This window comes from Phaenicophaeus curvirostris, chromosome 2 (genome assembly GCF_032191515.1).
Source record: "Phaenicophaeus curvirostris isolate KB17595 chromosome 2, BPBGC_Pcur_1.0, whole genome shotgun sequence".
Taxonomy (NCBI): domain Eukaryota; kingdom Metazoa; phylum Chordata; class Aves; order Cuculiformes; family Cuculidae; genus Phaenicophaeus; species Phaenicophaeus curvirostris.
Window position 1 is genome coordinate 86,704,053 of NC_091393.1, and position 17,621 is coordinate 86,721,673.

Sequence of the window (17,621 nt, forward strand, 5' to 3'; positions counted from 1 at the left end):
CTCATGGAAACACATAGTTGATAACTCAAACTAAGGGTCCATTTGGAGCATCTGAATAGATACATTAAGTCATGCCAGCAGTAATAATCATACTGGACCCATGTAATTGGCTAGGAATTGCTGGAGTGCAACACACTTTGGCAACAACCTTTATTATCCCTGACATGGCTCATGAGGAAACTGGTAGTGTAACAAGTAAACTCTTACAGATCATCTAATAATTCCCCTACAACAGAGTCACTTCTGGCTGCCACATTATGTCAGCACTGCATTGCCTAGGAAAATGCATTGCAGTTGGATTGGGGAACTAAGAATCTGATATTGAAACTATGTGCTAGCTTTTCTCATTGTATATTAGTTATTTCTGACATAAAGCATACTATGGCCTTAAAAGTTTTAAAACTTATCGTAAGACTTACAGTACAGATGCACATTCATTAGCCACTATCACACTCCAGTAGGAAATATTATTGTGTATTCTTTTTTTCCTAATTAAAATGAAAACAAGCAAATTCTTTTTTTAAAACTGTCACAGAGTCACAATCTAAGAGGAAAAGTTTCAAGCTTCACACATACATTATAGGTATATCAAGTTCAGTCACTGCAAGTTAGGAAAATTGGAGTCAGGGTCAACTTTAAATAAATTTTGGTATAGTCAGGGATGGAAAATTCTGCCACATCATGTAATGACATTATCCACTAGACAAGTATTGTGAGTATGTTGGTGGTCCTACAAGAGATGAAAACTGATTTTCAAACAGAACAAATGACTTTTCAACCAGAACCCCCCATCCTCATTTTTCCCTGTAGTAATACTATACAAAGATAAATTTTCTGTTGAACCACAGGACACGGTGACCTCAGAAAACTGTGGAAGAAATTGGGTGGGTCGTAGTCATGTAGAAGAGTCACATACGCTTTCTAAGACACTGAGAATTTCAGGCCATATTACACTCTCCTCGTGGGCCTCTTCCCACATTTCTGGAACCTAGGGCCCTACCTGATGATGCGATTCCACTTGGGCCATAATGTAAGCAACAATGAAAACTACAGAGGCTGTTGAACTTTCAGAGGCAGTAGACTTTATAGAATAGGATGAAATCCCTGGACACAAAGGGAGTTCTTTCCATCACAGATAGTCCAAACTTAAAGTCATGTAAGAGGAATCATGCAGTTGAGGCATTCATAGAGATTTGATCCCTACAATATTCTTTATAGTAGAAAGCAAGATCAAGATTTTTTCCCATAGTCAGTTATATCTGTTATCCAAGGTAGGAAATTCCACCAGTTCTTGGACAAAGAGCCAAATTTACAACTAGTATAAATCAATGAAATTGTATTTTGCATTATACATATATCAGAACATTCTTTATATAATTCCAGCATAATGTACATAAACATACTAGTGCTTATCTATGTCATTAATTAATACTTCTACAACTTCATATAATCTCAGCTGAATGCAATCACCATCCAATAAAATGTACTGGGTATTGATTGTGCCTTTTTCAACACTGACTGACTTTGAGCCTGTAATTCTCTGCCTCTGCTGACAAAGAAAGAAGCAATATAATTTATATAAGGAACAATTACTGCCTGCTCTAACAGGTGCAAAATACAGTATGAACATGTCAGTAGTGTTAACTATAGCCCAATTACTACTGCTCCACCAAAAATAGAGTTCTGTTGGCAGTGTATTACAAGGGCTATTTTTACTAGCTTAGGCAAGGCCATGACAATTGGAAATATTTGAACTTGATATTTGATTAATGTTGGCAGGACTCTAAGTGATTTCCACTCAACAATGTCTAATTATTTAATTATTTCCCATTATTAATGGGATGAAACAATTAAAAACAAACAGCTAGAATGATTATTTTGTAGGAAGCTCAATCATCAATTCATACATGTAGAAATCTTCCTAAAATTGTACTAAGTTGGCCTGTTGAACTTGAAAGGCATATTTTATCCCAATCAATGCATAGAAGTAAAATTATCCGTAACTAAGGCATGTTTCTCTGCTGTAGAGTTCAGCTGTAATGATCCCCACACACTGCACTTGCACATCAATTATGATAATCATAATCACGGTCATTAAGCTGAATGTTCATTATTATCAGGATGCTGGTGACAGCAGATTCAATCATCAGGTGCAATGGGCAGGCAGTCACAGTCCCACCCAAGTTTCTGCAGACAGCGTTGTGCCACATTAAATCTATGATGTGTTCCACATCCCACTCCATTCCAAAAGCTGTAGACGGTAAAGGTCAACTTTATGTTCTGTGCAATATGCTTAGGTTCTCTAAATTAATTCCTTGCAGTACTGGGTATTTTTATGTTTTGTAGATAATAAAATCCTGTTTAGGGCCAAAATGCCTGTGCAAATAATGAAACAGTGATGCAGCCATACTGTAATTCACCTATAATAAGGCGTCAAAGGAAAGACTCTGTAAGGAGTGACTTAAAATATCACTTCCTGAATTTTGTAAATAAGAAAACATTAAATGATGTCAACATTAAGTCAGTTTTTTAAAATGCATACGCAAACCAATTCCAATACCAATTAAAGGCTGTAAGCTATCATTTCTGTCTCAGTAAATATGAGCATATGTGAGTGTTTTTACAACTGAAAGATTATAGTTACTGTATTTGATCCCTTGACTGTCCAGCTACATTGGAATCTATTGTTGCAATTTAAATTCATAGTGACTGGTTATTTTTTTATATTGGTACATCTCACAAATTCTATCAATGGTATTCCAAGGTATTTGGACATGCAAAGGCATTTGTTTTTATAATGGATTATAACTGGGTAAACTCACTTGATTCAGTTTCATTAGAGGTACAGTATTTCCATTTCTTCTTTATTTTCAATGAAGAATTAGAATACAACTATTTTTCCCTTTGCTCAAACATTATTGAAATGTAAACAGGATGAGATAAAAATATTCAGATTATAACTAGATGAAAAAGTGGAACTATTAACTTTTTCTGACATACTATTATTATTATGTTTAGAGGAATTTTATGCTAATATCATCTCATTTTCCAGAAGAAATATAGCAAGGTAATACTTTTCATTGTTGCTCATTTTGCTTCTAAAGTAATTATATAATTTACATACTAATCTTTCTGTGACTTGAATTAAAATGTATATTTTTAAACACATTATAACCTCAGGAAAATGCAACTAGGACATTCTCATGAACAGGGAAACTTTTTTAGATGTAGTTAAAAAAAAGCCAGCTAATCCTAACTAACATCGAGTGACCCCTCAGCAGCTCATAGGGGCCACTGATCCACTGAACTGACTCCTTGGAAGAACTTATCAAATAAGAGAAACCTCTCTAATATTATACTGACAGAAGCAGAATATACATACATCATGGCAGGATTATCAGCTATTCGGGTTATAATACAAGCCACATCCACAAAAATATCACCTCATGGGAAACTCAAATGAGGGTTGTGTTTAGCAGATAAAGCCTTAAGCAAAAATCTGATTTTTTTGGGTAACATTTTGGTACATCCCCTTCAGCCTGGTGATTCATTAGAATAGGACAATTTTTGCATAGCACTGGTATATATGAAGTTTTAATGCAGCTTGGGGACAGGGAATTCTTTGAAATTCAACAATTATGAAAGTATAACCTCACACATGCCTATAGGACCTTTCCTTTAAAATATAGTGAGGAGGGGGAGTTTTGTTCAGGGGTTTTTTTCTGATAATAATTAAGCATTAAATTAATTCACCATTAAAGCAGCAGGCGGGTCATAAATAGCTCTTTTCTCCTATTACCTCTCCATTTGGGCAAGCGGCTCCTAATTGAAGCTTCACATTAATTTAGAATTGGGTTTGGAAGGCTGCATGTCATGTTGGGTTTATGTGTATAGCTATTCACCTCCAGAGATTTAGGTTGAAATCTATTCAAGATCACAAGTAAAGTGAGTTTAGTGGTTTTGGCTAAGCCCATAATTTATACAGTATTATATGTGTATGATGTACTAGACAACATAAATATTTTTCATTGTTTGCTATCATAACCTGACTCTGATCAAGAACTACTAAGGACTGGAAAAGGAAGAGTCTTTACAGGACAAATGAAACATAACACTTTTAGACCTTTACGTGTCATACTTATGCTGTGAGACTTCAGCCAGTCATATCTTCCACTCATTACTTTTGAAAGACAGATGCAGATCATTTTATCTGTTTGTGCCTTTATTTGCTATGAGGTTTAGTTAATGTATATTAAACCACCAAAAGTTTACTCTAAGCTCATTTTTAAAGCTTACAGTTTTGAGAAACAATTCTTTCACAAAAACACTATTTCTCAAACTCGGATTACTTGGAACTTGTTATACATTTACAAGGGTTAAGAAACTTCCAGGGAAATAAGTAATCATAACTTACAAGATCCCAAAACTATTTAGGTTATTTAGACTTCTTGATATTTTGTCCAACTCCCCTAACTCAGCTAAAGTAGGTTGCCTGGGACTATGTCAAGTTGGGTTTTGAATACCTGCAAGGACAGAGATTCCACAACCTCTTTGGGCAGCCTATATCAGTGTTCTGTCACCTTCATAGTAAACAAAACGGTTTTCTTGTTTTCAAATAGGATTTCATGCATTTCAGTTTGTGTCCATTGCCTCTTGTCCTATCACTGGACACTACTGAGCCTGAGAGAAGTCTGGCTCTCACTTCTTCATATCCTCCTATCAGGTGTTCATACTCTTTGGTAAGATTTCCCCTTAGCCTTTGCTTCTCCAGATTGAAGAGTTCCATCCAGCACTTAGCCTCTTCTTGTACAAAAGATGCTCCAGTCCCTTAACTATCTTTATAGGCTCTGTGCTGTACTCTCTTCCAAGTCCATTACCGTTGTTGTACTGGGGAATTTTAATGTGTTTATGATATCTAATACAAATAGAGGTAATGCAAACATTACACAAACTCATGTTACAACATGTTTGGAGGAAAATTACCTCTTGTAGCACTACAAAATCAGAAATATATGAGGTGCTGTTGATAAAATAGTTTAATGAGACTACCTTAAAATCAACACAGCTCTTCACTAATTTTTAGAATTTTCCATAGAATGTAAGCAGTTATTTATTTTGTTGCTTTTAAACAAGTTTTGCCAAAATTTCCTGAAGGTTTATCTTAATGTGCAAGAGTACATATTCAATCTCTCTTAAATCAGAAAAGGCAATAGAGATAGAAAAAAAAAATCTGCAAAACACACATAAACAAAGCTGTACTTAACTAGCTTTTAAAATACTTATCTTGTAGGTGGGAGAGATGTGCAATTTCCTCAAACTGAGCTTAGCAGAAAGAGTAAAGGAAGCCTGACAACTCATCACATCAACCCTAACTATGTGATTTTATAATGTGCTAGAAAGATCATCTTCCATGATCTCTGGATCAGCCTCAAATTCACGTAGTTCTAATACAATAACAATCTAAAAATAGTAAACCATTCTTAAATTTTTACAGTGACTTACCTTGCCTACCACCCACTTCTTTGGATGTACTTCTCGGAAGTGTTTTACTCCATAAGTTTCTCGGACATATTTACCTGATGTAAGAATTAATGGTTCATACTTTTCATTTTTATGAAATGAAGAAAATGGCAGAAATCTGAAATTCAAAAATATTTAAAAATCAGTTATGCTCTACTCTAGATGCCATAGGACTTATGTAAGTCATAGATACCAACTCCACAGGAGCTGACATAGGCACACGTTCCTGCTATTTTTCACTGCCTTCCTAACATTGTCTCTGAGTATTTTGAGATTACTGCAATTTCTCCTAGAGGTGCTTTTAAAGTAAATTCGGAACAAAGAGATACATAGTTTCAACAGGATAAAAATGAAGACTTTCCTATTAGTTTGGCTGTATCCGCACTATGACCTTGTGTGACATGAAGAGAGAATGAGCAGGGCTAAATTTGCTGGGATCTGCATGTTGTTGACACCTCAAATCTTACAGGCAATGCAGTCTGTGTCAGCTCACAGTGGTGGGCATACATCGTGCATAAATACAGAGCTCACTCCTGGAGAACATGGATCTACTTTACAAGACATGTAGTCCCCTAACACAAAACCTCAACCTGATCATCCCATCAGGATGGAAATATTTCAAGCATGTCAGCAGTATAAGCATAAACCAAAACAAATTTGCTCCCTGTGCCTTAAATTAGGTATGTATCCTTTGATATCTGTCAACCAAAGGAAAATAAACCATGCTTATATTTAACAGAATAGACACATAGCACTCGTGATTTGCACAGATTGGCAGACAACAAAGCAAAGGGATGATTTCTTCTGAATTCACAAGTTGCGTACACTTCACTCTCAAGTCATAATTGTGCCCCAATCAGCAATCTTTTGGATCCCGATTCTTTTGCCTTTGGTCATACTGATAGTGGACTCCCTGCTTACATAGTGCCACTGAACAGTGAAGCTCCAGCTACCCCCTTTGAGCGTGAAAGAGGTTTTCAGGTGGATGTCCCTAACACTCACGGACAGCTACAGATTTTCTTGGCAGGTTCCACAGAAAACTGTATGGAGGAAAGTGAAAGGCATCTTGTATGTAAAGGATCTGCAAGAGACCCTACAAGCATATTGTAGTTCCATCTATTTCATTTTGCAATACAGTTACGAGAGTAAATAAGTTAATTTTAATATGAAGTAAAATCTTGTGAATTAAGCTTATAATCACTGGTATTCTGTAAAAGCAACATGCATTCTTTATTCCGCAAGTGCATTAAAAATTATTATACAGTAAAATCAGAAAGATATGCTTCAGAAGTCTAAAACACCACTTTAACTGCCATGACAACATACGTAGCTAATTAAAACCTTTTCCTAGTTGAAAACTTCTCAGAATCCAGAGTCCCTGTAACAGTTAGATAGCCAAACAGGATTTTGATAAAGATGGCGATTAAAATGCCTTTCTTTGTGTCTCAGCTGTACAGACTCAAAAATTTATTTGGACTAACTGATCCACAGCTGCTAAGGTGCTAGTTACTTTCAATTATAAGTCTTTCTTTCCACTTCATAAAAAGAAAGTAACTATTTTAGAATCTTTAGAAACTAATTTAGAATCTTTAGAATCTTTAAGATTGTGTTACGTATATCAATTTATTCTATCAAGTACCACAAACAAATACCATATAAAGTTAGCAAAAGAAAAACACTGACTTAGCAGACTTTTAAATTATACAAAGCTATAGTAGCATGTGTATACTCATGGGAAAGGACACTTTCACATAAGACAGATTATGGTACTTGTAATGCTAATTTGCACATGGGATGGACACCATGCACACACAAAAATTAATGTGGCCCCAGTGTCCCCAAGAATACATTGAAGGTGCTGTGAGCCGGCTGCTCCACTTGCAGTTTTTATCACTTCTGAATTGCATTTTAATAGTACATTTTTCTTTTGTTCAGACATGAAAGAAAATTGGCTTTCTCAGGGGACTGGAGAGCTGAGAAGACAAGGCTAGCAGTTTAGGGATTTGCCCATATATGCATAGAATTTAGTTGAGCCATAGCATTCATAATTCAATATGAATACTATGTCTGCAAAATTTATACAAAAAAAATGGTGAGAAAAATTCTTGAGGAAAGTCAAAGATGAAGTAAATTACTATAGTTTTCCCTATAAAATTTCCTATATAGAGGTTTTGATTTTACTGTGGATCAGTCAATCTTTGTGGGTTTTTGGCAAATGAATACCCAGAGTAATCTATGTTCTACCATGATTCCAAACAAAAAAAACCAGATTCTAACACTTTAAGACACAACTAACAGTATATTCTACATATAGTTTAGCACAACTATGATATACATTCTGCTTCATATCTCCTCTAAGATCATTAGCTTGTATATGTGTCACACAGCCTGGAATGTATGTCTACGGCAAATAAAAAAAATTAAATAAACTAGGGAATTCTGAGAAAGAACATTGAACAATTAAAAAATATTAAAATCTAAATGAAAACACATTAATAATATAATAGGGTATAGTGGTATAGAGTACTCTAAAGAAGAAACTTCTTTTTTTTCTTCTGCTTATAGTTCTCCTGTCAGAGCCAGATGAGCAGATCTTTATGGCGATAATGATGTAGCTACCAGAAAGGATCATATGCTTGCAAATTCAATGTCTGTTTAAAGCAAGTAAAAATTTTCATTATGTGAATAAGTAATTAGAAAGAATATTAAAACATTTTTTATGGGTTAAATAGTGTAACCAAATTAATCAGAGTCATACAAAAGTCATTATACCCCCACAATCAATAATAATAGTAAGCAATAGCACTGCAAAACACTTTGGTAACAGCATTGTGTTCTGTAGTTCTGTATATACACCTGATACAGCTTTTCACCAAACTAATGACGGTATGTGCTCTGAATGTGACAGAAGAGTGATGGAAGAAGAAAATTAAATCTAGACAATGATATGATGCCATTATCAACTGCACAAATTTCAACCTCAATAGTTGTTTTTCCACAAAAATCTCATTCGCAGTATTTTTACATCTGGGTTTCTGCTTTTCCTTGTGATTTAAGTGCAAATGCAGAAATTCTTAAGTGTTTTCAGTACATATGACAGAGACAGAAGTAGCAGGATCAAAGAAGAGTTAGATTCGTTATTGATGTTATATCATGCCATAGAACATTGTCAGCGCAAGCTGAGCCTTTCCAGAAGTTGATGATCTAATGGTGAAATTTCTCTAAAGAACTAAATTTAAATATGAAAAATTATTTCATGTCACCCACCACAAAAGCCTAAATGACAGATATGCCAAAGAATGCATTCAAGATAGGGGGGAAAGCTGGAAACAAAACGGGAAACAATATCAGGTTCTACGAATAGCAATATTCCATATACACAACCTGAGGAAGGACTAGGACCAAAGCTGGCAGTGTCACTAGTAATGAAGGCCAGCTGCACTGCTGCCAGGACCACATTACATGGAACCTAATTAGTGTAAAAAAACCCAGAAGCCTCAACTTAATAGCCAGTCCTGGACCTGACAGTTTGTACTGGCGTGTATTTAAATTTCAAAAGATACCCTAGGTATTTGTTGCTAGCAAAAATACTTGTCCTATCCTGCATCTGCCTGATACTACTAATTTCATCTTTCTAATCTTTCTTTTCACCACATTTTTACCTCTTCATAATGTTTCTTCCTGCATTCCTCATCTACCATTTATTCCCTGCATTCTGTTTCTTTTATTGTAATATCTCTCACTTTTGCAACAAGAAATGGAAGAGGTCTTCTAGATGCTGAAGGCTTTCCAGTTGGATTAACTGAGACAATAGGAGCAGCAATAGGTATGGGGCTCTAGTGTCTATGGCAATGTAAGAGGAGAAAGCAGCAGCACAAACAGTAAGAAGAGTTTGTTAGATCCACGCTTTACTGCTGAGCAGCAGCATCCCAATGCTATATGGTACCTACCAACAGGACATGTCAGAGGCATTCACCTTTTTTTTAATTTAACTTGCAGCAAATAAACAGAGTGGTCCTTCAACACATTCTCTGGACTTGCCCAAGAGGAAGAATCCCAGCACGTCTGCATTGCAAGTATGTAATCCCAATGCCACAAATACTTCAAAATTTACCCAGGCTTCTGAGGAAGAACTGGCAGTATATATCTACTGCCAGATCACCATACACACTGCACTATGAGGGCACAGTGAAAAACACTAAAACCAAAGAACTAGAAGTAATATTCTGCTTGCATGGTTTTTCAAACTTTTTTAATGTTTGTATGTACTATATACTTTTAATTTAGCAGTAAAAATGCTACCCAAATCTTAAATTTAGATACGTGATAGTGTTGATAAATTTTTATCTAACTGGTTCTCTGCAACAACAATTTAATTCTTTGTTGTCTTGATCTAATTGAAATAAAACAATTTTATTGCACTTTCAAAAACACCATGAACAACTAGCTCCAGACAAACTATGCATCTCTATTGGGAAGCTGTGAATCTTTCAGCATTTTTTTTTCTTTTAATAAAAGATGATATTAATTTTAAGCCTTCAAATTTGCGTTATACCGAACTAACTTTTTCATCAAATCTAACAGTGCCTATCTTTTCACTCAGGGAACAAAGGGAGAAACACAATGATTTTCTACAATAAAACAAATGCAGTAGAGCAGCCATTATTTAGTTCATAATTACTATATATTAAAATCAAGATATTATTTACAAAAATGAATACAGAATATTTTACTTAACATATCCAGTCAGATTACCTGTAGCAGAGTATTTTTGCTATAAGAAATTTATTTTGGATGCATTATTACAAATACCATCTACAGCAAAATACTAAATACGTACTTTTTTCAATTAACTATCTATCATCTTTATCCTAATGTTAGTAAATCTAAGAACCTTCTGACTGTTTTTGTTTAACCCCTGACTACAATAATGAAAAACAGCAAAAAAAGCATAGTGTTGTTCTTGTAGGACGTAAAAGAGATCTCTTCTGCAGCAAATTCCGGAACTTCTTAATTATACACAGACTTATTATCTGCATCCCCAGTGTTATAAAGTACCAGAACTTCATTAGAAAAATTAAGATGGAAAAATGAAGGCACTACTTTGTAAATTTCCAGTGGAAATTAGCTGGAATAAGCAGAGGAATACTGGATCAAAAGAGGGTAATCATGCTTAACTGTGCCCTAGAGCACCCGCATGTATAATACGATTTGCACAGTAACTACCTCTCCTATTACTGCTTGTTTGGAGTATTCTGTGTTAATGGGGTTAGCTAATTTAGTATTTTAACTTAAAAAGGCTCTGCTGATTAATAAATGTTGCACACTGTGCTAGTAATTAAAATAAATGGAAGAGTTACAAATAGAAGTTGAATTGTCAAGAAAACATTATCTGAAAATATATGATAATCCCTGTTTATCATAATACAATAACAGCCCAGAAAATATGCAAATTGCTGAAGTTGCAAAGTTGCAAATATAATTAAAAAAAAGTTTTCAGATGTGTATATTTGTATGACAAAATATAGTAAACATTTTCACTGCAGCTAAGTCAAAAATAGAGCAAATGTTCTTATAAATGTAGAAATCAAAATATTTTTTAAAATCCTAAATCTTAGAAAAATCACTTGCTTTTCAAATGTTTGTACTGTTAATACCAGACAGCTCATAACACTCATGCTTTCCAAATATAGTGCTTACTTAGATCGTTAACTCCTCTGCAAGTGTAACTTTCCTGCACAGCACTGTTTAGGATCGAAGCACCGAAGCTAGCTCTAAAGGAAGGCATTATCCTGCTGAGAGTAAGCCCACGCGGAGCTTGGTGCTGCAATGTTTGCACAGCATGTCAGAGGCAGGGTGTGCAAACATTGCACATCAGTGAACCACTGTGTTTAGAGGCAGCTTGTCTGTCTACAGCATAGCACTGAGCACAGACACAGTCAGAAGCTGAGATGACTTGCCTGATGGCACACTAGAAGGCTACAAGAAGTCAGGAAATGACAGCCTTACACTATTGCTGCTTTACTCCTATTCTATCACCACATTGCAACTCATTCTGATGTATGTTGACTTTATAAAGATGTTGAACGGTATACTTCGAAGCCAGAGACATATAACGTGAGACAGATTTCAGCAAAGTTAATCAAAATAGTTTACATTTTTGTTCTCTGGAAAATTAGGCCAGCATGCACCTGCATTCAAGTGAGTAAAGAACTTTTCATGCTTAGTGATCTAAATCTGCTGGATCCAACAGCTGGTGTCTCAAACTAGACACTAGTTCAAGCTCCCATCCTGAAGGAGTCCAGTTGTCATTCTTATCCAAGCAGAGGGGGAAATCACTTCATTTGCATGCAAAATAGCACAGTAAGGCAGTAACAGCTTCTATTACATGAGAATAAGGAATCATTCTTATTAGACCACATCATTCATTAATGATGCTCTTTCATTAAAAAATAGGAAATTCTAAGCAATTGCCTTAAGTAAGCCCAGCATTCTCTCTTGGTTCCATTTGTAATGCTTCTGCCTACCTCAACCTCTCCCACAGCTTTTTCAATTATTTCTGCATTTTATCAGAAGCAAAAACTTTCTCAGAGCTTGAAACACTTAGCAAAAACATACTATCACTTTGAAGAACACTGATAATCAGAGGTGACTGGAAATTCTGAATGTTGTTGCAAATTGCAGATATACACCAACAATTTTTTTCATCTTAAGAGAAACCACACAATACTCTGGAACTACACAGAGCAAGGACTCATTTTGTCACTTTATGCAAACACAAGCTTTCTTAAAAATTGCCACACACTTCCACTGGTCATTCTCTCCTTGTTTGCTAAAATAGGAGAATAATCAGCATAGGAAGCACTACCAGGAAGAAATACAGTCCCAAAGTACACAATTAGATAGAAAGAGGCAGAAATTCATCAATTCATAATAGACACTGGTGAGAAAAAACTACAGCAGAATCTGAGTAACCCTTTGCTGACTCCTCCCTTGAGATTGGCATCCCACACAGCAGCTGCAGCATCACTAGTGAGCGCTAGTCCTAAGGATGACCTGCAACACTGTCACCACCTTTTCAAGGTTAAAGATGTGACCCTTGCATGGTTGATTGAACATGAAGCACAAAGTGAATGATCACAGCCTGAAAATATATCATACACTACGCACTTAACATGCATGAAGCTGAGAATCATTGGTGTTAGGACATTACTTCTGTGCATTAAGGATGGCACTAAATGCTTCCTTACTCATAAAGTAACAAAAGACCCCTAATTAATATCTGTTAAAGTTGGTGATTCCAAATTTCAACTTTAAAACCAAAGCTTCACAACTCACTCACTGAAGAAACTCAGTAAAATATTTATTACAAGGCCCGACCTTCTGAAACTGTTGACACAGAGATGTCTGGGGTAAACCTTGTCAAACAAAAACTGTACGATACAGTCATGCCTGTAAATGATTCATCCATCCTCGCATGGAATGCATCAGTCAAAAACCTATTCAGTGAAAAGAACACTTGAAATGAGAAATAGAACATTAATTATTACCTACTGGGGGTTTTTTTGGGTTTTTTTGTTTTCTTTTTTAGTTTTCATTGGCAGAAGCTAGAAATAATTATTTTTTTTAAAGGCCCAGACTTAAGCTGAGATCTGAAAGTTAAGCTGCCTCCCTCTCACCCCAGCAAATGAAAGAATACAGTGAGGAATAGAAAACTGAAATACGTTTTTGCCAGTAACTGAATTCAGTCATCACAGTTTTGATATGAAAGGAATAAAAAGTACTGTGTCTCATTTTTTTGGCACCAAATATGAAACTCAATATTGCCTACAAGTGGAAAAGTAGTCAAACTAAGAGATATTTTTTCATTCAAAACTGCTTTTGAGTAGAATTGCAACTTAAAGTCACCATTAATATTAAATTGGGGAAAATGTGAGGAAAACAATCTAGTGATAAAAATATAAAGGCCAAACCATGCAAATGCAATTGATTCTGGCACTCCCAGTCCGGAAGCTGACACATGGCAACATGGAGCTGGTTGATAGAAAAGCTTGAAACAGATTAAAGATGGCAAAGCTTTGTGTCCCATTGAATCAGTGTATCACAGGCTGTTCATGAAAAAAAGTGTTTCCTCCTGAATTCCGGTATTGAAGCATCAAAGGATTGCCAAGAGCAGTGAATTCAAGGGAAAAATTGTCAAAACATCATTTTTTTCTAGTTAATTACAAAGCCAGAGCAGGTGACTTAATAGGCTTTTATTATTATTATTGGACAAAAGAGTTGCATTATGATAAGAAAAGAACTGGAAATATGTTGGCAAGAGCCTTAAATCTTCTGAGACAGAAGATTTAAATCTTTTGGAACAGGCTGTGTTCATATTTGGGATTGTATGGGAGAGAACTGGCCTGCCTGACACTATTACAGATGCAATGGCTTAGACAACCAAACTGCTTCAAAGATGATTACAGTTTTTGCATCATGTTCTAACATGTGCGACATATGCTCCCATTCCTTCCAAGTGAGCTTTGGTAGTCTACTGGGATACTAGGAGAGAAAGCAAGTCTCATTGGCATGCAATACCATTTTTTCTTCCCATAGTCTGTAAGCTCCCTGAATACGAAGACTGAAACAGTATTTTTTCCTTGGCAAGGTACATGTGGCAAAACAGAATTTGCATTTGTTTTCTTATTTCCCATTAAACCCATCTGTCGCATCACATATTATTACAAGTTCTTTTATAGATTCATAGATACGGATGACACATGTCACACAATTACAGGCTAGGTCTTTGCCCTGAACAGTTTATAATCTAAGTACACAGAATTTAGAAATATGTATGTAGAATATTTGCTAGTAACCTGTCAGGTTTGACATTTCATTTTGTCAGGCACGAAAGGTTTCTGAAAGCAACAGAATAAAGAAAACATTATCATAATAATATAAGAAAAAACAAAGAACTTACTCATTGTCATGTATACGATTTCCCCATTCTTCCCGTTTCATTTCCTCTCTGGCCTTCTCTAGGGGGGAATTGATCGATGCTGCCACTCGCAAGGTTGGTTCCAAAGGCTTGTAGCGCTGCCGCAATACTTCAGCAGTATCACGGAAAGGCCCCTGAAAGGCATAGGATAACACAAGTGTTTTATTGTGGAGTTACAGTTCTTTTCTTTCCTTTCCTTCTTTTATTCATGACACATCACTGATGAAAGAGGACACAATGTCTGGGAAGCGTAGCAAGATTTTCCTTCCAAAATAATTAAAGCAGTTTATTTTGATAGAGAGTTGCAGATAACACAAAGGTTGATAACTTGCTCTAAAGCTCCAAAGACAGAATAAGAAACATGCAATACAGATTTATTTAATTACTAATAAATATTTATTATTTTAAAACAATATATTGTTAGAACTGATTAGAAAAACTTAGATTTTCCTTAGAAAAAAATGTTAGTGAAAAAAATGTGATACACAAGTATTAACCGCATCAAGATTTTGCTTATGCAGAAAGCTTAAGTCTTTCCTTTTACATAGGACAAATGTTTTGCCTTAAAGAACACACTCTTTTCTATTTAACTATAAAGCTGTCTAGAAGGGAACTCAATGTGTGATGTAAGGTATAATTCTTCTAATACAATTCAAACTAATTACTTCAACAATATAGGTGTATAGTACATTATTGAAAACTCTAATTCCACATTAATTTATTTTTTCTTATTAAAGGAAAAGCTCATAATTCTTTCATAAGTCTCTCTTTATAAACACTTTTCCCCCCCATAGAGTATATTGTTTAATAACTGACCATATTTTTACCTGCCATTTAACAACACAGATAAATAGCATCAGGAAGTCCTTTCCTGTGCTGTCAAAATGACATATCCTATGTCTTGCTTTTAGCACTAACCAGTAAAAACTCACCTGGAGTATAATTAGCACCATATTATGCTCAAGACAGTTTAGTGGCAACTCTAGATTTAGAAGTGTTGCTAACTAATTTTTATTTTATTTTCATCATCATTGACCCATCAATGAACTAGGAAAACTTCTGAAACTACAAACAGACAAAGAATCCTAATCACAGGCTTTATTCTTAAGGATATCCTTCTTTAAATAGGTTATCACTAACAAGTCACAGCTGGAGTTACTGCAAGCACTGAGTGAAGACTGTGGGGCTAATAAAAAGAAATGATTCACGCCTCATTTATGTTCACTTATGTTTTACATTAATAGAAACCAATAATAGGAACCAGTTACCATAAAAGTCATGGACCGTAAATAACACAAATGGCAAATAAGTATCATCTAGTACTTTTCACAGCTGGACAGGAGGATTGCTGTATTTGAAAGTAGCTAATGGAATTTTATTGGACCTTTACTTTTTAAAGGCACGGAGCCATGATTTGGAGATCTTTTTCAAGATCTTAGAGACCGTTTTCAGGATTTGCAAGCAAATGATCATAGTATTTATATTTACACTTCTTGCAGATATTTTCTTCTTTCTAATTTCCAACTCTGTGTAAAAAATACATTCATTTAATATGTCCACAATGAGTCTTTAAAAAGAGTTTGAAAAGTATTATCACCTGTGAGAGAATAACTTACGCTAGAAAGGATCATTAAAATTAGTAGGCAACATTAGAGTAATATACAATCTGATTACCAAATTATAAAAAAGCTTAGCATTTACAAAAAAATGAATAATTTGTATTGCAAAATGTTTGCAGAATTGGATATTATGTAACAAAGAAGCAAGAAATGTACTATCATCAAATAATATAAAGACAAATATGTTTGCTTTTAGGAAACACTTGTTCAGAGCATTGTATTTCTTCTTCATCATAAAATAATGACTCCTGTTCCATTAGGGTAACAGCCAAATCAGATATACAAGAATTTTTTTCCATCTTTAATTTTTAAGGCCTTCTAACTCTTGTCAATCCATAGTTCAAATTAAACTAGTTGAGTCCAGCTGCTATTGGAACAAGGCAGGAAAGAGTGTAATTAAGCAAAGGTCTCTTGAACAACACTGTTTTAACACTAATGAAAGTGGGGTGTATATGTTAGAATACAAGGATAATTCTAAACATACCCCACAGATTTTTCCATTCCTCTGAATCACATATTTGAAGAAATTTACCCAGCAACAGGCACCTAAGGAATATATCTAAGAAGACAACACGTCTAATAACCATTTACTTATGTCCATTTTACAAGATTAATTTTAAGATTTGTGGACTATGTGGTAGAACGGTGCTTACAAATGTTTTCAAACTGGACTGCCTGCAAGCATTTCAGGCATCCTGCTTCTAAATGAAAATCTTCCTGAGATGGTCAGCCTAGGAGAGCAAGTGAAGGAGTCAATCAATGGTTTTCACCCTGAAACCAACTCACACAACTCTATGTTCTTTGTCTAGAATTTGTACTGAGTAGCATAAATCTGCTCGATACTGACTGGTCTGCCAAATAAAGGCCAGCAGATAAGCATTCTCACCGCTTTACCATAAAATCAGAAACTTGTGTTAAAAATTACTATCCACATGAAATCATATGTACTGCATTGCCCCCAATCCAGGAGAGCTAAGGGAATGCAAAAAAAAAAAATGCCCTAAAAATGTTAATGTGCTTTTTGTTATTAATGTCTTTTAATGAACAGATGACTAATTTTAGCATTATCTGTGTTTCCATCAAACTATAATTCTAGTTAACTCAGTAATAAAAATGATAGATCTAACTGATGTATAAGCATCATTAAAACTTTTCTTTTAAACACGCTATCTTACACACACAGAGCTTTCACATAAAATGCTAAATACCTTTTTTCCTGAGAGAAAGCTGATAGAAAGCTAATTTTTGTTCTTTAAAACATATATAATTGACATTCTCCTATAAAATATCTAACCCTATGGGCAATAAAAATTTTAGATACCTGAAAGATCAGTGAAATAACATGTGATTCACGGTGGGCCTCAAAGACATTAGGAAAAAAAATCTTGGTGCCAAAAAGTGTTACTATAGGGAACTAGGACACAAGTATATCTAGTAATTAAATTCCTTATTGTCACAACAGACAACTTTCAGGATGGGCTTTCATTTCCAGCTGTTTCATC

The 17,621-nt window shown here is 35.0% G+C and overlaps 1 protein-coding gene across 3 annotated transcripts in view; it reads right to left on the bottom strand.

Moving 5' to 3' along the window:
- SPATA17 (spermatogenesis associated 17) overlaps positions 1-17,621 on the bottom strand; it is an 89,635-nt gene that overhangs the window by 12,515 nt on the left and 59,499 nt on the right. For all 3 annotated transcript variants that reach the window (XM_069851018.1, XM_069851017.1, XM_069851016.1), the window contains 2 exons: positions 14,483-14,634; positions 5,503-5,638 (listed from right to left, as the gene is read on the bottom strand). In XM_069851018.1, the coding sequence (XP_069707119.1) occupies positions 5,503-5,638; positions 14,483-14,634 (288 nt within the window). The remainder of the gene's footprint in view (positions 1-5,502; positions 5,639-14,482; positions 14,635-17,621) is intronic.